Source organism: Corvus hawaiiensis, chromosome 13, assembly GCF_020740725.1.
Source record: "Corvus hawaiiensis isolate bCorHaw1 chromosome 13, bCorHaw1.pri.cur, whole genome shotgun sequence".
NCBI classification, from domain to species: domain Eukaryota; kingdom Metazoa; phylum Chordata; class Aves; order Passeriformes; family Corvidae; genus Corvus; species Corvus hawaiiensis.
In genome coordinates this window covers 2,121,704-2,145,225 of record NC_063225.1, presented here as the reverse complement: position 1 = coordinate 2,145,225, position 23,522 = coordinate 2,121,704, and the positions used below count along the sequence as shown (strand labels likewise).

General features: G+C 41.7%; 1 protein-coding gene across 12 annotated transcripts in view; it reads right to left on the bottom strand.

Annotated features, from left to right (window-relative positions):
• Positions 1–12,892: 12,892 nt before the first annotated feature.
• The window catches only part of SEMA6D (semaphorin 6D), a 244,237-nt gene continuing 233,607 nt past the window's right edge, over positions 12,893–23,522 (bottom strand). For 5 of the 12 annotated variants that reach the window (XM_048317346.1, XM_048317348.1, XM_048317347.1 and 2 more), the window contains 8 exons: positions 23,224–23,379; positions 22,969–23,142; positions 22,108–22,248; positions 21,930–22,007; positions 21,041–21,132; positions 20,640–20,696; positions 18,660–18,827; positions 12,893–16,586 (listed from right to left, as the gene is read on the bottom strand). In XM_048317346.1, coding sequence (XP_048173303.1) covers positions 15,283–16,586; positions 18,660–18,827; positions 20,640–20,696; positions 21,041–21,132; positions 21,930–22,007; positions 22,108–22,248; positions 22,969–23,142; positions 23,224–23,379 — 2,170 coding nt within the window. In that variant the 3' untranslated portion in view covers positions 12,893–15,282. The remainder of the gene's footprint in view (positions 16,587–18,659; positions 18,828–20,639; positions 20,697–21,040; positions 21,133–21,929; positions 22,008–22,107; positions 22,249–22,968; positions 23,143–23,223; positions 23,380–23,522) is intronic. The other 7 variants (XM_048317342.1, XM_048317349.1, XM_048317343.1 and 4 more) reach the window with 7 other exon arrangements.

The window sequence follows — 23,522 nt, the reverse complement described above, 5'->3', positions numbered from 1 at the left end:
GTCTGAACTTCAAGGAGATAGTGTGCTTTATTATCAGGTTTGCCACAGCTGGAAATAGAGTCCCCAACAATGTACAGTCTGTTAGAATTTCTTCTTATACCTTCTACAATTTACAGTTTTCTCTTCTCCTCTAAAAAATAATGAAGATGGCTCTATAATTTTTTTCCAGATGTTACACACTGCATGGTGGTACTTGATGCTAATTTTTCATCCAGCAATCTATGGAGTACAGCCCAGTTTGTATTAGCTAGAGTAGCCATGCTTAGGCATATCAGTTTTTTGTTTTGCTTCCATGTGAAATGGAAAATCAGAATTGGGTTGTTCAAAGCAAGGCAAACACACTCAGGGTATTTCATCCTTGGGTTGATTGAAAGACACATTTTGATATAATTTCTTTCATAAGCCCAGCTCCATTTTTGCACAAACCCAGTGGAAACTGTTCCTCCTTCCTCTCAATCCATAGGTCCTAACAACAGGTCTCCAGCCAGCTTGCAGCTCTGGAGGCAGAACCAGCCCATCATAGGCAGATTGAAACAACTGAGTTCAGATCAGCCTATGCTGAATTGGCCAAAGCCCCCCATGCTTACCTCCTGGGAAGCTAAGGACAGGGCTTTTTTTCTATCCTCACAAAATAGCACACAACACTGCAAGAGCCTGCGTCCCCTGATGTCATTCAATATTTGCTCTGCAAGAATATCTATGAGGAGCCCACTTAGTGCTGTAGCTGAGCTGGCATTCAGATCCATCTTGAAGCTCTTGCGTATAAAATTATTCCAAAGTGTCTGGGTGGCCCTGTGAAGCTCATAAGCACTGTAAGTGTTCATACAGCCCTGCCTGGCAATGCTGTACCCATGACATGAAGGCTTCACCAGGATCCCAGCAGCTTTGGTGTTAGCGCATCAAGGCATGGGGCAGCTGTCTCCTTGAAGGGAGCCTGCAGAGCTCTGGCAGCCACTCAGTACACGAGGAAGAGGGGCTTCTCTGGGAAAAATTAGGGAAGCCAGAACACAGAATTGGATTGTCTAGTAGTGCATTGGCACCTCAGAAAGACTTGAGTTCTTTTATGATCCTCTTCCTGGGAAAGCTGGCTCTAAATCCCTTAGGAAGCCTCGATTTAGGCTAGGATCTAGGTTCCCAGTTCAGGTGTTTCATGAAATACTTGTTGGAGATAGATCATGCTGAGCAGTGCAGACCTTTGGGCATTCTCCGGCTGAGACATTTAAGGTTTCTCAAGTACTTTTTTAATGAAGAATGCATTTCACATGTATATAGCGTCCCGCATTGTTCCTGCTCAGCCACTGAGCTTTCAACTCTTTGAAAGTGTAAGCATAGTTAGAACAAGCTGCCATCCTGCAGACAAAGCTTAGTTGGCAAGAAGATGTAGTTTTATGCAGTATTTATGTTCTCCTGGTAAACAAAGACAAGTAAAATGCTTTACTTGTTAACATCAGTTCAAAGAGAAAGCGAATGATGGCACTTGCTGTAATCATGTTCAGTGTTCTGAAGGTGTCTGTGTTTTTCACCTTTATTCTAAGCTCTTGTTTATAATTTGCTTCTCCTGTTTTAAGAGTGTGTGACTGTTTCTGAGAATGCAGCGTATGATTTTGTTTGCAGACTATATTTAAGGAGAAGGGCTCTCTCTGGATTTTACAGTGATAATATTAAGTGCAGCAGGAACATTGGTTAAATAAGCAGGAGAGGCCAGAGCTGACTAGTTTGGTGTTCATTTCGTCGTCAGCTGCCACTGGAATAGTGTTCAGATTAATGTGATTACTCTTTGCAGTGGCTGCAAGTTCATAGACCAACTGTGCACTTGTATCAAAGTCATTAGAATGATTTTAGTCCAGGTTTCCTACCAGAATTATTTATATAAAATGCAGTTGTAATTCTATACTGGCCATTTACACGTGAGGATTTCTATTTCAGGACACTTTGGAAATAGCCAGGATCTTCAACTGCACCCTTTCCAAAAGATACAAGATCCTTTTAACATTTAATGATGACTGAGAAGGTGCTTAAAAATAACTTAGAAGCACAAAGCACATTAGTGTGGTCCCCACCAGTTACAGGACTGGACTAACAGTTAAATTCTGGATTCTGTTTGCTTTTCTTGTCCTTTCTTGCTGCATGACCTGAGGTGAATTTCCTAGTTTCCCTTACAAATGAGCTTAATACTTATCTATTGTCTATATTTACATTATTACATTTAGGAGGTGATAGGATTTGAATTCATCTTCTCTGAGGAAAGAACTGTAAAACTCTGTGGTTGTCAGGTAGTATAAAATATATCCTTCTACTTGACTGCACATGGTATTATCTGCTGTATAATTTGCTGGGTATCAAGTCCATTCCACATGCACAATGTCTCTGGTTAATGATGGTATAAGTTCTTTTGGGAGGGATTATGCTTACATATATATTTGTAAAATATTCAATGTAATAGCAAGCTCATCTTGGCTGTACTATTTATGCTTTGCTGAAATTTATACAATATAGGTAATCAATTAGTCAGATTCTCCTGCATGCTGCTAAATGGAACATGAACAGCTCATAATGGGCAGCAGTAAATAGACATTTGTATGTACACAGGTATCCTATGCAGTGAAAGGGGCATGCAGGAGACAAGGTACTGAACAAAACAGCCCTGCATAAAACCAGGCCTTCATTTAACGGAAGAAAAATGTTGCTGAAAGCTGCAAGATTATTAGCATTACTATGCATGAGCAGTAGTCAAAAAAGGTGTTACTAGAGGAAGAGAGACATTATTCAAGTGTCTAAGAAGATGGACCATTATCAGCAGTGGAGAGAGAAAAGGCTTCCAAAGGAATAGCATAGCATTTCAAACATTAAATTATAAGGGGACTGAGGCTTTAAAAGGTATGTTGGAGTTTCTGCATTATTTATAATTTGAGATTGCCTTTCCCCCTAGATGATCAAGTTTTGTTCCATTCATACAGAACAGGAAAGTACTTCTCAGCTTCTGGACACTGAACCAGCTCTAAGTTTTAGGATATGATTTATTCTAAGAAGACATTGGTTACCTGTAGTGCTGCACTGGGCTGAAGCTGCTTCTTAGAAAGTTTGGGAAGTGAGCAAAAGTTGACTGCCATTACTCTGGAGCTTGAGAATGGTGGGCTTGCAGTTCTGTATTATTTTTGTATTTTTATCACATCCATACCTATGAGCTTCAGGCACTGACAGGATTTCACAGTGCTGGGTGCTGTCCTTTCTCCAACACAGTTTAAGGTCTTGTGGGCACCTTTTTGGAACCTAGTGCACTGCCTCAGTGACAGTGCAATCACTCAGAGTGCAGAAGCTTACACTAGGAAAAAAACCTGGAAAAAGATACCTTGTATCAGTTGCCTCAGCAAAAAGAAGCTGCACTGGCAAAAAGAAAGGGGTTTTTTTTCCCCTTTTCCTCATATTATGTATTGTGTCTACATTAGGGCTTTTGCTGGCATAGCTGAAAAGAAGAAATCATACTGCTAGCTGACAGGGATATGCTGACAATTTTTTTAAATAGACGATGGATCAGTGTGTGTTTGTGTATGTGGGGAAGGGGGAGGGGTGAAGCCGATTCAAAATAGAAGTTTCTAAAATTGGTTCGCACAGATACCCTTTAAATGGCAACCACTACTACCCTTGTCAATGATGTCCTGCTTCCTGGCCCTCCTGTCCTTCTCACCCAGGCTCAGACTCCAGCCCCGTATTCCCCTTCCCTTGCCCCTTGCCTGCTCCCCACCCCGGTGTGCCCAGCTGGGGCCTCTTGCCCGCTGTCCTCAGTTCTCCTGCCTGGTTCCTGCCCTGGCATCCTCCCGCCTCCATGCCTCTGCCTCCACCTTCACTGCAGGCAAACACCTGCACTGAGGCTCCAGTCCAACACCTCTGCCCTTGCTCCCTGAGGTGGGAGTTTCTTGCGTTCCTCCCAAGGCCTCTGTTGGATTTGAGGGCTCAGGCTTTGCATACCAACAGAGGTGCTCCATACATGCTGTGCCATTGCAAAATGCTGATTCTCCTTCAGCCAAACTGCATATTAAGTCAGAGAGCAGAGAGATTTCCATTTCTAACATGAAGGCAAGGAATTTCCAGACCATCTAGAGAATATTTGGAGAAAGAGATGGAGCTGTGGTAAGGTCTAGAGGACTAGAGGCATGGATGTTTGTTCTGTTGCCACTCCTCCTGACCAGACAATTGCTATGTTTACCTTGTTCCATCACTCAGGTTGGTTGGTCCAAATGACATAGAAAGGTATTTTATGTACTAGCTTCTGGGAAAGGAATTGATCCCAGAACTACTGAGGTCTTTCCGTGTCATCTTTGCACAAAAGTTACTGCTTTGGTGCCTCAGATTCTCTGTGTGTAAAATGAGACTTCACAGTCATGAGGTATGAACCTTAATTTGATCAAACTAGGGTGAGGTCCTGCGGCAGTTGAATCTGCAAGTGCAAGAAGTAGGGAAGTAGGGATTAGCTGTTTCTCAGATGATTAACACTCCTTTGGAAGCACAGTTTTGTGAAAATAAGTTGCTAAATAACCTTCAGATGGTGTGGGAGAGTGAGGGGTGAGAGGGCAAGCAGGCTCCTGAGCAGACAGCACCCTGGGCAAACAGGTCCTTGAACCACTTCTGTCAGTGTTTATAGCCAGCACCCCAGAGTCCTTACCTGATGGGTATTGCAGGTAATTTATAGGTTATGCACCTGGAAATGAGGCATATGTAATAATTTTTTTAAAAGAGCAGCGAGAAGACTTGTTTGAATTTTTTTTTCTGAATATGAAAGTTTAAGCATTTAAATAGCTTTTAACTAAGTAACCCAAGCCCATTGGTATCAATGATTTGTTCAGAGTTTAAACTGACATTTCATAAGTATGTTAATTGATACTGCACTAACTTGCTATAGGTATCTTCCTAAGTGCCAATTATCTGCCTCAACATTCCCCACAATTTAAGTTTGTTAGTAAGAAGCTAATTATACTAGTTTATTGCTGATGGAATTACATGAAGAGTAGATTTCACTCTTACATACTTATTAGACCTCAGTAAGTGATCCTTAGCAGTCTGTTGCTATTCAATTAACAAGTAATAACTTACTTAATGAATCTAATTGAAATGCTTATTTCAGTCAGGCACCTTGTATAAAGCGCCTTACTTGGAGCACTTTCCTGAGTGCTAGTTGTGTTTACTTAACAAGAACTAAATGGGGCCACTGAGGAGAGCTCAGACTGTGATGCGAACTGAAACAGTGTGAGCAAATTCCTGCCAAACATGACCAGAAGTACCTGCCAGGTGATTTCTGTTTTACTGAACTATCACAGGAATAAACCAAAACTTCTGTGTCTCGGAGGATTTAAATCCACGGAGAGGATCCTGTGGCATGAAATTCTCCAAACACATCCTCCTGCAATGGATGTAAATACACTGGCTGCCCCTCTGGGAGCTGCATAGCTCTGCTGCTCTGCATGCATGCTGTCAATGAGTTCTTGTTCCAGTTCAACTCTCTTAAAAACTCACTCCTTTTCCTTGGGAGCCTGCACGTTTGGCTTGAGATCGATAGAAATATGAGGATGACTGTATTTAATAATCTAAAGCTATTAGCATAATTACAGCCCCAAAGAGGATACAACTGAAGGGTTTTGTACTGTTCCATGTCCTTCAGTGAGACTGACACTAAATCACAGTGAATTTAATCTTTGCTCACAAGCATGACCTGCACTGAACTGTCTTGAGTGACCACTCCTGGGGCGAGCAAAATGCAGTTCCTCTGTAGAGACAGGTTCCTACCAGGAGTGCTAAGGGGTGTGTGCAGGGTGTTGGGCTGCCCACACAGTTCCTCGTGAGCTCTTAGGTGGGAGTCTCCTTCATGGGAAGGACAGAATTCTTAACCAAGATTTTATAGTCTAGGAAAAGATAACCTGCTGTGCTCATTTATGGAATGGGAAGAGCCAACAATGGTTGGCTTCTGAAGCTATCTTTTGCTTTAGGATTGAAAGTGTGCTTTCTTCTGTAATGAGGATTTAACAGACAAGACTTGTGTTTCTGGATAAATGCCAGGAAATCTTCCCAAGCAATGCTAACAAATTATGCCATTTGACAATATTAGTGTATGGGCAGTAACCTTTCCTCAAGAATTTTTAGCAGATAGATTTAGTGTCAAAAAACCCCATAAAAGCTGAAATATCTTCTCCAGTATATCAGGTTTGTTACCAACCTTTTAATGTATGCCTTCTACTCATTGAATTGAAAGACCTTATTGATCTCTTTGCAGCTGAACTGATTATTGGGGTAAGAGAGAGACATCCTGAGAGAAGCCAAGAGAAATTACTCATTTAACATATTCTCATTTTAGTAAACTTCCATTTAACCTCCAGGGTTAATTAAAAAAAAAAAAAAAATTGCTGGTTGGCTGGAATAAATTTATTAAATCAGACAGAAACTGAGTTCAGGCTAGTACATTTAATGTCAACGTTTGTAATAATCTTAGGGGGAAAAGAATTCACATAGTCTTATTAGTATTCCAGAACTGCTTTATTTTAAAACAACAGCCATAACAGCAGAAGAACCCAGCGAGGAAAATAGCCCCCAAAATGGAAACAGATTCTCTGACCTTGGATAGTTCAGAAATTCTTAAATAAGCTATCAGGGCTTTGTATGTCTGTGGTTATTGGTTGAAATCCTGTTGTCATCAAGAGGCATTAGCTAGTTGGTGTCTGTAGGGTCGGGATTAGGGGATTTGGTGTGTTGTCCAGTGATGCCATCCATGATTCTTCCCCATGTCTACAGGGTGAGCGTTACACATCAGAGCTGGCGTCTCTGTTAATGTCTGAACAGAGAGCAAGGATTAAATAGGCCTAACAGCTGAGGGGTTTTTCAAAGGCACGAGTGGCATTTAGACATGTATCCTCTGCTGGTTTCTGCTGGTTTTCCAGACCTGCTTTCAGACCTGTGATTTGGTTTGGGTCTGTTGCCCCACTACTCTCCCCAACCCTGTTATGGACAAGCTACCTGTGGGTGTTTGATGGAGATTTGGGGAAATTTTCAGAGATATAAATGTCAACACTTGAGTTACACTGATGAGCTGGAGGAGCCCGTGCTCAGTAGGAAGGAGTTAATAGGGAACCATCCTGGAGAAAGTTCTACCTTGTCATTCATGCTGTGACAAGCTTGGAGGTGAGACTGGGTGGCATAACAAAGGTGCCATTTGCCATTTTGAAGCTGGGCTCCTCTGATCCTGTCTTGACCACTGCACATGAAGCAGAGGGGACTGGGGCTGGATTATCCTATGAAGCAGCAGTTCAGGAGAGAAGCTTTCACTGGAAGGACTTCATGAAAAAACAGCTACTAAAATACAAAAGTGCAGCTTCATGACAGGTTAGTTATTGTTCTGTGCAGAACAAGTTAAACTATGTTTCAGAGAACACAAGGAGGTGTGTAAAAGGTCCAGCACTGGATTTAGATAGGAACTGCTGACATTGTTAGCTGGGTGGCATTTGGGCAAGATTTTATTAGAAGCCAACATCATAAAGCTGTCCATTCTGTCAACCAGTTTCAGGGCAAACGTTTTCTCGTCCCTTCTGCCATCAAATTGAGATGACAGGTTTCTAAATGGTTTTCATCTGAAATGTGACAAAAAGTATATTTTTGGCAACTGGTCTTGCTTTGTGTCTTATGTGATATTTTGTCCCTCCCGGTCTAGAATACCTTTTGCAGTTAGAGCCTTTGGAGGCGTATCCCCTCCCTCAGAGTATGGGGAGCAATTCTACCTGGAGTTTTGTTCTTGTGGAAGAACAAATCCAGTCTTTCACCAAGTACTGCAGTTTAACTGAGGCAGCAGGAACTAGCAAGGAATGCTTGTAATATGGAACATATCATGTATAGCAAAATGTCATTTTCAAGTACTTTCTGAACTCTCGTCCCAGTAATGAAGCAGCTCTGAAATATCACATGACTTTCTCAGTGTGTTGCACTCTGTATAACCTTGCCTTTGATCATGATGTCATTTCAGATGAAAGGCTCGCATGGAGAACGGTACGTTGTGCATTAGGATCGGCAGATATCCTCTGGGATCTGAACAGAGAAGGACTATTTGAGATGTGCACTCTATGCTTGTCAAAGAGAAGTAAGTGCTGCAATAAAAAGAGTAGTCAGATATCTAAACTCTCCTCAGCCTGGGTAGAAGGAAGACTTCACCTGTCTGCAAGAAGACCTGCTTAATCCGAAAGTTCTCCTAGAAGGGTTTTAAGGATGAAGAATCGTTTTTACCGTCATTCAGTCCAGGGTCCTAACTCAGGTCAGTGATTTCCTGAGTGTTTGAGTAGCTCTAGGTGGGCTCTAGGGGGACTTGAAACAGATGATCTCCAGAGGTCCCTTCCAACCTCAATCATTCTGTGATCTTGTGATTTTGGTATCTAGGTGCGCCTGACTCGAGTGTTACCAGTAGAAGCGAAACAAACAATACACCTTGTTCTGTTTCTGTTGGCAGCAGGAGCTCCTCCAGCAGTCTCAATAATCTCTCTGGGTGCCTTCACCTGGCTTTTCTCTTGTGCCTGGGAGCTCAGCATTTGGCGCCTTATGTCCCATTTGAGTCCGATATAGGATGGGATTTTCTGGTGAATTTAAAAGCAGACTTACAACCACACACACTGCGGTCCAGGGATGGCAAGAGGACTCCACACACAAAATGTCGGCTGGCCCAAGCAAGCCTGTTCAGCTCCCATGGCAGTACCTGCTGGAAAGCTGTCCAACAACCAAAAAAAGCAGGTTATTCCACAGAAGCATTTTTCCTACCTTGAAGCCTTGATCCCCTCATCAAACACTCATGGCCAGAGATGATGTTGGGGGCTGTATCCTGTTACAGCAAATGTGCATCCCATTTTGCTTTGGCCTTGCTCACACCTCCCTAGCATTTGCTTTCTGGGGATGTCTGAGTGATTGAGGGTGAAGGCCTGGCCCCATGCAGCTCTGCCATCTCCCTCAGTGGAGTCAGTATTTCACCCGTGCTAGCAGTGACAGAGACTGAACGTTAGAGCTGCATGCACAAGCTTTCACAGAAATCAATTCTCACATGCAGCATTAATATTGGAAGTGCTTCTCTCTCACCTAATTGTTGGCCAGGCACAATAACCTGTGACTAATGGCCATTCATAGTTATACAGCACGGCCTGATCATAAAAATTTGCCATTAGGCTCTAACAAAAAAAAAAATCTCAGGCTGTTAATTGACCAACATATATTCCTGAGGAAATCAGAGTAATCATGGATATTCAGTGAACAGAAAAGGAAGGTGCAGCTAGCTTGTGCATTGCTTTTATAATTCATCTGCTCTGATCTGCTTTTGATTATTTTTTCCTCATGTGAGGCCAGTATTGTAAATCAAAGATTTGAGAATAACCCTGTGCTTGAAGTGACCCAAATTAAAAGCCAATTGCCACCTTTCCTCTCTTACTAGGCAGCCGTGCATTTCTGTGCAGGAACAGACATATGTTAGAGGCTGTCAATTCTGCTGCACAGGCAAATCAGTGAGCTCATGGGCTGCCTCTGCCAATGGTTAAGGTCAGCTACTGGAAAAAGTTACAAAACAGCTATTACAGCCAGGTATGATCCTGCAGAAGGGCCTTCATTGAGAACTGGTATTCTTTGCTCATTTTTGTGCAGTTCAGTGAGACTCTGCCCTGGAAAACAGCTTCTGATTCTCAAAACAAGGGCAGCAAGATGTGTAAATGTCAGTTTGGGGGTTGGAATTTATTTTTTTGGCCATCCAAGTTTTTCTGTCATAGAATTCCTTTTATGTTGACAAATGGGGATCATTCCTGAAAATGGTCAGGACAGCTTGTCTGTGGTAGATTTTCTTCTCCTTCCCGACCTTTAAAGCATTACAGAGTGTGAGCAACACTTCCTGGCTGACATGAAGGGCAGAGGCACCAGTCTGGTAGGGAGGATGCAGTGCCACCATTGCAGCCTAAGGAATTCCCAACCCTTACCTAAACACGGGGACCCTCTGGCACCTCTGCTCTGGTCAGCAGCCTTCACTGTAGGACACAGACTGGGACCTAGTTACAATTTTAACAAGAAGAGCTCAGAAAAGTTACTAGTGACTGTAGGAGAAAAGCAAGTGAGGAGACCATAAATCAGGCCATTGGATGAGTTCAGAATGCACTAATAAAATCAGAGCTTCCAATAAATTTCATTTCAGGCAGAGTAGAAACAGTTTCTCAGTCAAGAGTTCAGGACAGATTATAATTTCAGATGTGTGTCAGGCCAGTGCAATGTGCCTATGAAAATGTTTGCAAGCAGGCAGCAATGGCTGCGCCAGAGTCAGGCCCTCACACCAGCTGAACTTTAGTAGGGTTGAATAAAAAGGTGAGAATCTCTACTTCTCAGAGCAAAGCTGAATCTAATTAAATATTTAATGTGTTTTTTTTTTTTTTTTTTTCTCCCAAATCCTTTGGTTTCTTGCTCTTTCATACTGTGATATGATGACATTTGAACAACAAATGCAGTCTTGGTACGTTGGTCTCCTGGTACTGCTTTTCATATGAAAAGCTTGCACATCCCAGCTGAAGTCCAGATGCTGCATTTATGAGGTATTTTGTCGTGATCAATTTTTAAAAAATATTTTTCCATTCCATGAAATTAATAGGCACCTGGGGAAATACCAACCAACTCTTCCCTACTCCTGCAAATACTAACCTTTCCCAGGTGGGAAGGTATTTCTCTTTCCCTTTATTTACCTGCAAGACATCCTTGCTAGTGCTCAGAATCACAGAAAGAAGCATTAAGAAGAAAATGCTGCAAACAGACCAGCTGCACTAAACCCACTGCATTCTGAGGAGCCATTTACTGCATAAACCCTGCATAATCTTCCCAGGGTCACAGAGTGAGTCATTAGCAAGACAGCACTAAGACAGAGGCATCCTGATTTTTCTAACTACTCTGATTACTTTAAGACCCCAATTTAAAAAGCCATAGGTTTGTTCTGGCAGTGCAGTCATAGAGAGAACTACTCATGGCTTTACAAATTGGTTTTCTTGCAATCATCTCACTAGCATGGGCCTGCAGCCCTTTGGTATTTTGTCTATGTTCTGTTCAAAACTGGTTTTTTTCTACAAAACCCAAAGCAAGCCAGAGCTGAGCAGGAGCCTCTCCTCTGCCCTCCCGTGCCCACAGCTGCCCTGCCCCACATCCCACAGCACTGGGACCTCCCCTTGCTGGGGTGACCCTGCCTGCATCAAGCACCCTTCATGTGCTCCTTTATCAGCTGTGGCTTCAGATTGTTCTTCAAGAGAGACCTTAGGGTGCTTAAAATCAACTGACTGACCCAGGAAAGCATTGGAGGAGAAAAACCTGTTGTTTTCTTGCTAACCTTTTCCTTATTGCTGCAGTTCCCTTTCAGAATGGGGCTTCTGTAGGTGGCTGCTTTGGCATCACCATTGGAGACAAGCCCTCTCCATAAGCAAAGGCAGAATTTTCTTGTACTCATTTTTCTAACAAATTGTCAATATTTATTCATGGACTTCTGTGGTATTTGCACACACCTTGAAGCCCAGCAGAGCATGTTGGGAGAGACGATGGTCTGGCTACATCCATCCAGCCACCATATCACTGTGGTTAAGGGAAGGCTGGTTCAATACAGACCAAACCATGGAACTCCAGAAAACGGCTGCTTGACACATTTTAGATAAAATGGAGACATTTTCTGAACAAAAAATATCCCAGGATTTGTGTTGCAGATGCACATTCACCCATCACTAAAACAGCTATTTGTAATTTTCTCATGATGACCTTTAATGCCTGGCTCAAGATGACTCAGGTAGGTACAGCCCCTCCACAGAGAGAAACCTTCAGCCACACGGGCTGACACTTTGGTGTCAGAGGCACAGTTAATTTTAAACTGGAAAAGCAGCACATTATGAGAGCTGTATGTGTTTGATGCTTCATTTCATATATAAAGATATCCCATGAAATAAACCCCATACCAATAAAAACCCAGAAATTTTCTTTGGCACCAGAAAAATATATATTGAGCCATGATAGGTTTGGACCTATTTTTTTAAGCATCATATTTCTTCTTCCTTCAGAATTACTTTCTTTTTTGTAAGATACAACTAGGTGCCATTGTAGTGTTATAACATGCAAAGTAATTTCAAATGATTAATACCTTGACAGCATAATCTTGTAAAAATCGTTTTTATCCATTATCTAAAATCAACTTTTAATTAAAAGAATGTTATGTTTATTTTCTGATACTAAATTACCTTGATTATTTTAAAATTGTGTGGGATGTTGGCATATACTAAATATACAGCAAATATTTTTCTGCTGGGCTTTAACTGTCCGCCTGAAGTGTGAGTTTCAATTATTAAACATTAATAAGTATGTCCTGCTATGTGAGTCTGCAATTAATTTTGCCAGGAATCAGCTCTGTATTTTGTAATCTACATCCTAGAAGGAACATACCACCTTCTTTCAAAACTGTACTGTATTAGCACAGAATTGGTATTTTTTTAACTTTAATAAGAAAGGTTTGCAGGAACCAGAGCCCAGCTGAACCCCAGATGGAGCTCCAGGGATCACGTTCAGTGCACGGTGTCGGTGTTGCGTGGGCAGCCCTGGCTCTGTACTCAGCTCTGCCACTGCATGCTGGTTACTCTGATGTTTTGTGTTTGCCTCAGGAGGCCGAAAGTCGCCGGCAGCCCCTGACTGTGCCCCAGGGACACACAGCTCAGCGAGGCTGAAGAGGACACGCGGGACCCCGGCGTGCGTCACCCCGACCCCCGCAAGGCCGGGGAGCGGCCGCTGGCTCCGCGCCCTCCTCAGAGAGCTGCTGAAGGTGAGCTGAGATTTGCCCCCACGGTAATCCCACACCACATCTGCACTAAGAATGAAACTGCACACTCAATACATGGGAATATTTTATTTTGACTTTACATGCGGTGTTAAAAACCCAAAGAACGTATTATTTACACATCCACAATACAAGTTTACAAGATATCTATACATGTTAAAGTACTCTATAGTAATAGAGCAGCTTCATTTAAGGGTTACTTTTTTTATGCCGTACCATTAAAAAAGATACAATCTGCGTTTACCTTTGCACAAATGGATAAAGCATCTTTTATTATTAAATTAACAGAATAAGGACTAGGTTGAATGTTAGAAATTTCAACATAAATACTGAGAGAACTCACATTACCATCTACAAGGCAGCACAATGTTACAGGAGGTTATCAGGGTTCACATACATTTATCTTCCGGGTCACACAAGTCTGTATTAATATTTGTAAAGTGAATTCGGATCAGTTTGTGTCTTTTGACAACTGAGTACATTTTAATAGTTATTAATCTGTAGTGTTTTAGTTGCAAGACAGAAGTGTTTATGAAGAAAGATCATTGATTTTTGGATCCAGAGGTCTCAGGAAATAAATGTTCCTTACAGCCTTAGAAGAAAAAAATGACTACTTCTATCCTTTATTCTTTGTTTTGTAACAGAGATCCAGTTTTAGTGACTAACCTTTTCTCCCCTTTGAACACATAAAATAAATCTCCACCATCTCTGAAACCCATTGCAGTTATTTGTCCCACTAATTCATGAATATTCCTCTGCCATGGTTATTTCTATAGTTATGTTCAATAAACAATGTGGTAGTGTGTAGTTTGCAAGCTAAAATAGCCATCTGTGTTGAACATCAGCTGCAAGTGGATACTGTAAACCCTACTAAATAGCTTACACAACTTTAGCAGGTGTTCCATTACCCTAGAAACCTCATTTGATTTCACATTATAACTGTTTGATCCTTCAGAGAGCTGGAGTGGAATGTTTATCATGGTAAGGTGATTTAATGCTGCTGTCTTCTTGGATTGTAGGCTGCCTTTAGTTACCATTAATTATTCTTGTGTTTTATCTCTTTTTTTTTTTTGGGTGCTGTTGAGAGGTTTTACAACTGGCACTCAGGAGATATGTGCTATAGTGGGAACACTTGACAGATTAAATTTTTTTTTTTTTTAGTACTTTTATCATTTGCATGAATAAGGCACAAAATGCACAGATTCAGGTAAACTCACACATAATATTTACAGAATATTGTCATTACCTGCATGACTTTGGAAAAAAACAAACCTTACTTTACACAACAAAAACAAATCGATTGCACTACTGTTGAGTTTTCACAGACTGCTTCTGCCAGGCCAATTAATGGTTCTCCTTTTTTATTGACAAGAGTCTATCAGTGTGTAGGGCGTTATTAAATGCAACAAAAACGTGACCTTCTCCAGTTACACCGGCATTTGCCAAGTGAACTGACTATTAGCTGCCCTCAGCGAGAAGTACAGGGGCTCAAGTTCACAGTGGCCAGGTATTGGATGGAGGCACTGTGGAAACACAGTAAAACTCCCCCGTTCCAGCCCAAAACACCAGATTTGAAATGCACAGCTCTGAATCAATAGCAGCATAACAGAGTTATGAAGAATTAAACGTGTCTGCACTCTTTGACTGGGTGACTGTTTGATCCAGGCGTTGCCCTCAGAAGGCTCTCAGAGATGCGCAGTTCATCCTCAGCTGGCTCCGAGCTGAACCCAGCGGGCTGCAGAAGGCAGAGTCATCTGTTTGTTCAGTCATGCTCAATGTAAACAATTCCATAGCATAAAAGATGCAATGGGAATCTAAGTACATCCTAGTGTGTACAGTACACACACACATCCACACACACGCACAGCTTTATCTGTGGCAAAAACAAAATGCCACACACATGGAGAGAAAAAAATAATAATGCTACAGTTGGGCCAGAGACTTAATTCCAGCAAATTGATTATTAACCCAGCTATTGATTGAGACATTACCATTTTCTGACATTTGTGCAAGAGGCAAGGTGAATGCATACATAGTAAAATGTTCACATTTAATGGGAATGACCACACTTAATGGCAGTCTAAAATGGAACCCATTTTTCAAGTATTTGCTTACTGTTTTTTTCCCAACAACTGTTGTTTAGCTATTTAGAACAGTAACGTAGCCCCCACCCCGTTGTGCTACATGTCTCCTTAGCTCCAAACAAAAGAAATGTAATGACCAGCACTTTCCTTTGTTTTTTTTTTGTGTTTGCTCATAGCAAGAACATGGTGTCTCGCTACAGCTCTACGTGGCAAGACACAGATGTTGCTCAAGTAAAGACAGTTTCTTTGGCCACTTTGTTCTCCTTAGTAACAAGCAGGTCTCTGTCTCATGTGTCTACCACAACATCATCTCACAACCTGTACAGGTCAATGCCACACTCATTTTAGCACAGACATGTCCTAGTAGCTGTATTTGTTCAGTGGTCTGACTGATGTCGTCTGCGGGACGAATGAGGGTTTTGGTGGCACGTCGGGTTTTAGGGAGGGTGTCCTCTTTATTCCTGTGCGAGGCAGGGTGCCGTTGCTCGTGTAGCTGCTTTGCCTGGACAAGGAAGGCTGGAGGTGAACGCTGACAGGAGTCCCTTGCATGTAGTCCATCTTTGTGCCTGCCGTGGGAGCCATGTACCCCCCACGATTAATACTTGGCTGTCTGGATAACAAAACACCATTTGGTGAGTTTAAGTTTTTAGGAAGGGCAGATATTGAGTGCCTCTGTGAAGAATTTTTGTGATAACCCCTCTGCCTTTCCAAAGAGGTCATTGGTACTGCAGGAGTGGTGGGAACGTCCACTCGTTTTGTGGGACTGTTTCTCGGAAGAGTCGATGGTGGAGAGTATAAAGACGCCTCCCTGTTGGGAACCTTAGGTGGGATCTCAGACATATTGCCCATTGGATCCAGCATTAAAGTCTGGTGGGCCACTTGAATATCTCCCATAATTGCTTTGGGATTATTAGTAGTTTCATTTAAGTGTTTCAGAAAATCATTCAGGGTGTTCCTGGAATCAACAGATCTCCTGTGGTCTCTTTTGCTGGATGATTTTGTAAGTGGATGATCAATATGTTGCACCTTTTTGTCTGCCTTGTGCGCATTAGAATTTGAGAAAGATGTGTTGTAGTCATGGGTAGCATTGGGAAGAACAATAGCACTAGGAATATGTCCATGACTTAGAGGAGAGTGGGGTGGAGGACTGGAAGGAAAAAACTGAGGGCTTTTTAGTGGGGTTTCCTTTCGTGAAGCATTGAGGTTACCATGCGCTTTGTCTGACTGACTTTTCATAGCCTGCAGAGTCTTTTGCTGAAGAACTGGTGTTGATTCAGGAGTTGGAAGCGCAGCTAATTCTGGAGGCTGTCCCCTGTGGTCCATCATCATGGACTTGGTATCACCGTTTGGAGGCAACTCCTTCCTGCTGGTCAGCAGGTTTGTGTACAGTTTGGGTGAATCAATGTTCTGCTGATATTCCTTGACAGGACTGTCAAACAGCCCGTTCAGTTTGGCAAAGCTGCCGCTGGAGTCAGTGCAGGACTGAGCCGATTCCGCATCTTTGTGGATTTTCCTGGATTTCCGTACAAATATATCCCGGTAACAGTAAACGGCCACTCCCGCAATAAAGGCTCCCAGGACAAAAGCGGCAAAGACACAAGTGATTAGGACATTCATATGTACCATTTGGTTGGACTCTCCTGATTGCACTTCCCACCTCACACCTGCAAAAGACAGGCAGGATATCATAAATCTACAGGTATTTCACACTGACACATTTCAGAAGGCGGCAGCCTTCCTCAGGGAAGTGTCTACTAAGTGTATGTAAGTGCTCTGGCTGTGGTATTGGTGTAACACAGTAGGATCCTGCAATCTACACCACTGGTGAGTGCAAATAATTTTATAAAATTTAATTATAAAATGGCTGTGTGTGCACTGACAAGGCTAAATGAAGACTGTCCATTTTCTCTGATAATGAGGAAAGCTTGTCGCAGCTTCTCTCCTTACATTTTGTTTAGCATGTCCCCAAATTTCCTTTAAGGCTCACAAATAGGGGCCTTATGTTATTAACATTAATGATTTCTGCTGGAAAATTGAGGTTAGAAGGTCCTACTGGGCCAGACAGCAATTAATAACTCATGGATGGATTTCTCTCTCTCTTTCCTGCCCCACTCATAAATCAGTATCAAAGGAGAGACAGGATTATGCAAATGTTGTGTAAAAATGTGTAACATATATACTGCAGTGTCATAGCCACGCTAATGTAATACTTGTGAACTACTCCACTCCCAGGCTGCTAGCCCTGAAGTGGCACACCTGCACTTACTATACATGTCCAAGTTTGAAGAGAATGTGATTCTCTTAGAGCACTGGTTTTTTTATTTTATTTTTACCAATAACGAACATAAATACTTGCATAACATTATAAAACCGACTTAGGTTAAGTTATTAGAGAATGTTAAAATTTAGAAACTTTTAGCTTAGACCAAGAAATCAAATATTTGATTAATTTTTTATCTGGGTATTAACAAGCTACCTTTGGTTTTGTTTAGATTTTTTAAAGCAACCACAGACATCTTGCAGCTAAGATAATGTTAGTTTTTAATTAAAGTAATTCTGTTGCTATCCCAAGAGATGTTAAAATGAAAGAGCAAGAGGGAAGGAACAGAGCCACTTTTTGTTAGAGGCAAGGCCTTTGAATATTGTTAATGTTCAGGGTTACAGGTTTTAATGGCACTGTGCAGAAGCAGAAGGAAAACATGAGTAAAGTTCACCAAGAGCTATGACACAGAATGTGATTTAGAACCAGGAGCAAATGATAATAAAAACTTAAAACAAAATGAAAAATAACTGCAACAAATTAAAATGACAAATGCACGGCCATAATGGCTGATAGGAAACCTGATATGTTTTGGTGAATGGTAATAAAACACAAATGGTTTTTGGCTGGTGAGATTTTTCAGTAAATACAGAATTGTGCAAACATGTCTGTCACCTTGCTGTGCTGTGCTGTGCACTGACAGAGACTTGTGTTAAATTTTGGTTATGGGATTGGAAGCTTCTCGATTCTGTGGTTGACTGCAATAGTCCTATTGAACTAAAGTCTAAGATGCCATAAGAGCCTAATCAAAGGTTCACTTAGCTGAAAGAATGGCTACAGAAAGATGAACTACAGGCAGCATAGGTTTCTTGTGTGTTCAGCTTAAAACCTCTGCATGTCTCAGTATGTACTGAGATCATCTCTAAACTGATGCTCATATCCAGAGGATAAAAATTCAGCACATTCTTACTCTGACCCTTTTTCTTCAAAAATGTGTTCCAGGCAAGCAGAGTTTGGGATATGCCCCATTTAACACACGGAGCTCTGCTTTGTGTTCTGTTTTGCCACCACCCCCAACCCAAATAAAAAAAAACCAAAACAGAAGCAACCATTCATATGAGGACTAACAGACTAAGCCAAATTAGACTGGATTGAAAACAATGAACAGAGGTGCAGATAGGTCTTAAAGGTAATTTTTTTAATGTATCCAGAACTGCCATTGATTTCAATGGGAGTTTTGGAACACTCCAGGATTAAAAGGCTGAGCTTATTACCTGTGTTTCCCATTATAAGCTCTAAGCAGCACTTCGTCCTTTGGTAAGTAGGTACGAAAAACATGATTGCACTGTCTGCATATTCACAGGAAATGGGTGTAAAATAGAGCCCAACAATCATGGCTGTTACACTTAAGCCTTAGACAATGCTGAGACTATCAGGTTTCCATTCAGCTGCAATGTATTCCCTGGTAAGGCCTTACCCTTTGGGACACCTGATAATGGATCAGAATAATCTGAAGTGTTTGGGTCATCTTGAACTACAAATTTCCGAGAGCCAGTCACTTTAGGTTTCCAGGAACCAATCACTTTAGGTGATATAACTGGGATACTTGCCATTGTGGTAATGGAAGCTGAGGAGAACTCCATGTCTGTGGTGGCAAACAGATTTTTATTAATGTGTTTCATGGCATATCTAAGCTACAGCTGGACATAGTATTTTATGGGAGTTACATATCAGAGCAAAATGTGAGCCCCCCCCTACACTCTGCAGAAGTACAGGTGGCTGATTAAAATCAATTACTTCAAAACTGTAAGTATGAAAAAAGTACATTTACACATCAACAGCTGCTAGCCAAAAAGCCAGAGAAGTCAAACATGAAAGCAGTGCAAAAGTTAAAGTAAGCAACTGTGGGGGTGAAAAGCGCAGCTTAGTCTACTTAATTGCTATATTCTTCACTGGAGACAACATACTTGGCTGCCTTTTAAACATCTTCAAAAAAAAAAAGAAGTTACTTGGAATGATACACACTCATGACAGGTTATGCCTGAGAAACCAGATCAGCTCCATTAGTGCTATTATGGTATACCAGGAACTGCTGAATGAGCCATTTCTGCAGGTGGGGATAAAAGGAATGTTTTTAACCCCTATTTTGTAATGGTTCCTAAGGAACAATCCTGCAGAGATTCTGGCTCCTCTGTAGTACATTTGCTGAACAGACCCACCACAGCCTACGTGAAAATGCACAGAGGAGGAAACTCAGCAAATTGGGTTTACAATTCACAGTCTCGTTTGCACCCTGGAGTATTTTGTGTTCACTGTCCCAGTAGGTTTAGGCATGAAGGTCTATGGCTTGAGATGAGACTTGAGAAATGTACTTCAAAAGCACACTCATTCAGAACTTGAAAATATGGTTAAGTTGTATCTGTGTCATAAAATATCACTTTGAAAATTCAGTTGATAAACACTCATGAAGCCAGGCAACATTTCTATGTGACAGTTTTGTTTTGTTTCCTTAAGTGAGTCTCTAACTTGCATTATGGGTACATAGGTCTGGAAAATATTTGTCTCAAACATTACTTCTTGTCAAGTCACAGAAGTGCAAATGTCAGAAACCAAACCACAAATAGTGTTCTTTTTGCGCTCTTACAAATTTAACATACAAATAGATTATTTTCCTGTTTGTCTGTCAGAAATGTGCCCTTAGTTTGAAAGCAAAGACCCAAGTTCCAAAAGTAAAGACTGGAAAGTAAGGGCTGAGTCTTGCTCCTGTTGAAGTCAACACAGTTTCTGCTCTTGAGTTCAACAGAGGAGCACTGGGTGTCCCTGAACACCAGGGGCTGGGGGTGAACACATTATTAGAAAAATCACTGGAGGAGAAAAGGATGCAAAAGTCCATGTGACAACAATGCACAACGTTTTTCTAAGCCACTTTTGTCTACACAATTTCTCATTCAGCTACACAGTTTGTGATGTTAAATTTTTTTCCATTAGCACAAACTACTTAAAGCATTTCAAAAATAACGAAATACACATTTTAGAAAATGTGTATTTGTGCAAAAAGCTTGCTGGGAAAGAAGGAAAAGAGAAAAGGAGAGGTAAGGAGGAAGATGATGAAGTTCTGCCATTCATCTACTAGAGGTGACCAAGAGGGGCATTCACAAACGCATGGCTGGGATCAAGAGTAAAGCTTAGTGGACTTCGTGCAGTGAAGATGTCATCTATGTTAATCAGGCTCTTTAATAAAAGATGTCTCAATAAATAATGAGCTGTTAACATGCGGCTACACAGGGTGAGGTGCTGAGTGAGAAGAGTCTGACTATCTTTACCATCAGTGGGAACATGAGTAAAAGCACAAAAATGGAGGATTGCCAACTGTGCAAAAGGAAGGAAAAAAGGGCTGAAAATGCTGAACTGAAGGAAAGTAAAGGTCATTAATTCAAAAAAATTAAAAAAAACTAACCAGATGTTGGGTCGCCAAATATTTTGTAATCTGGTGTAGCTGTAGTAGGCAAAATTTCTAAAAGAATTAAAGGAACAAGTAATCAGTAAAAAGTAACGAAAAGAAAGCAAAAGATCTCAAACCTGAGTAATGGAAAATAAAAACTAAAATATCACTGGTTACAAAAAATAAATTCTTCAATACTTTGCTGTAGACCCCAAATAGCTGTAAACTGGTGAAGGAAAGACAAAAACTCTGCCACCCAGGCCTAAAAAGCTCAGCTTTGTGAACATTCACAGTAACACCAGGTGATGTGTTCATCATGTTACTGAAAAGCTCATCAGAAATTTAACATCCACAGTGAGGTGTGGCCACAGACTATGGTGAGACATTCCAAAGGAGCAGCTGTGACTGTGCCTTACCATGGCAGTCCCCAAGCTGTGCTGTGTTGCCATATTCGACATCTTGTACGTATCCTCCAGTGCTGTGGTTGTATGAAACAAACAAAGAGAACCTGCAATTAACAGTATTAGTAAGGATACAAATGGAGATTTTTTTTTTTTTTTTTTTCTGGAAGCAGCAAATGGAAACATCTACAACAGCCAGGGTATGGCCCAAAGGATTGTACAAAATGTACAGGAGAGTCAGGCTTTAAAACTCTCTGTGTGTGCTAATGCCAGGAAATAGAAGAAAAAAAAATCCCTTTTTTTGGGCAGCTACATCATGTCTTCTCCATTGGGCATGCTCTTGGGTTTAGATACAACCATCCAATTATACCAGTTAAAGTTTGCACTGGCCTGCTACAAAGGCCTCTTTTTAAGATACAGCTGCTAGTGCACCATATATTACAGACTTGATTTGTGCAAAATGCTTTTGGTATGCATATATAGCACCCCAGCTCCAGTGCAGAGGCACAACCTTGCTCTCCCCACTGTGAATCCTGTGCTTTCATATTTGCAAATCCCTGTGCCCTGAGCGTGAGCATGGCTGGGAGGGGATACTGTCTGCTGTCCTCTCGGAGCTGCTCAGGTTTGCATGCTGCAATTGCTTGCCTTCCTGCTTCCAACTGCTCTTCCTACAGGTCTGCCTGTCCTCCTACACATGTAAAACTCCTACTGAAAGCAAGTCTTCACCCAGAGGTTGCAGAATTTAGCATTCTGGTCTCTTACATATACAGTGCACTGAAAAAAAACAGTTTTAAAAAAATAGAGATTTAGTAACTGTGTGCAAGGGAAGTGGCACAGGCATGAGCTCGTGGGGTCTGTAAAGCATAGTCAGAGATGCTGGGCTAACGAAAATAGGAGTACTTACAGCATGCCTGGTGTCACTCTTCCACACGCCTCATGGTCTAACCAGCCACAGTACGGGTCCCGTGAAGCAATACATGCCCTTGCAAGAGAAAAACCCCAAAAAATCATGCATTTTTAACTTCCTTCCTAAGAAACGCCGGTGCCCTTGCTTTAAGGGGAGTTCAGGAACGGAGCCGTACTTTTTACATGACCCGTGACGCTCACAGCGACTCAGGGGAATTCTAACGACGCAGCTGGAGAACGCCACGAACAGAGCATGGTGGTCTCTGTCCAGCTGGAGGGAAATGACTCTTCTGTCCTCCTCGCTCTCTGCATTGCACCTGGGCAGCAAAAACAAGGGCAGGCCACTGCTTTAGTGACTGTAGTACTTTGTGCAGTAAACATTTTATTTATTGTCTGTGTAGCTACTGAACAGAAATTTTTCACATACACAAATATAACCTACTACTCTTTGCTGAGACATTGCTAAACAAACTTCTGAGTTATCAAATGCTGGCTTCTGGCTCTTGCTAACAGCTGGGTGAGAAGTTTGCTGAACTACGTAGGAAAAAAAAAATTCCAAATCTATTTTCTTTGTTCTCTCAGTCACCATAAATATTGTGAGAGAGCAGAAGAGGAGTCCTGTATTGGATGCCTGCAGAGTCCAATTGGAATGCTTCCACTCCCAAATTCTTTGTGCCAAAAAATAAACAAGTTTAAAATGATCAGATACAGGTTATACACTATTGGCCACTCTTGAGCAACCCTCAAGATAAGCACAGATCATTTCTTTTTAACATCAGCAAACACTTCTGATGTTTCAGACGTATTTGCAGGAGAATTAGACTGTGTCACTGACGTCACTGGAGTGGAATTAGGTTGTTCATTCAACCCATGCAAAATGGCAAGTGACCAAATACTTTCGGGTTATTCAACATGAGGAACATGATGAAATGACAAACAAGTGGTGATGTTGGTGATAATGAGCTGGTGTACCATAATCTTTTTTAGCTAGGTACCAAGGACTAGATGAAGAGCTTAGCTGGTCTGGTAATACTTACTTTGCATGATTATATGCTTCAATCTCTTCCAGTAATATGCTGTCATTCAAAGAAAAAGGCCTGGTCTTTGCCAAGATTTTAAGCACTACTCCTGCTTCGGAGCCAACAAATATGACTGTGTAGTTCTGGTAGGGTCCAGCGGCGTGGTCTACAGCAATTGCTGTCAGTCTGTATCTAGCGAGACCAAAAGGCAAATCATTAACAGCAAGTTTTCTTGTTTTCCTTTTCACAGATGTTACTTTTGAACTGTCATACCTGACACGTGTTTTGGTAAACCAGGGCTCCTCAGTGACTGAGGGAACAGCTGAGTCCATCAAAGGATGAGATTTGATGAAGGAGAGCGTTTCGTCCGGGAAATCAATGGAGGTTTTGTAAGCCTCTGCTAGGCCGTGTTTTGCACAGCAGCCAGGTCTGAAATGAGAACAACATTGTTTTCCTCTTGATATTTTAGTTAATGAGAGAAGGCAGCCGGTTAATGAGCATCCTTATGGCTGAAGTGTCAAGATCTGCTTTGGGTTTTACCCAACAAGGCACTCAAGAGTGCAGCTGATTTA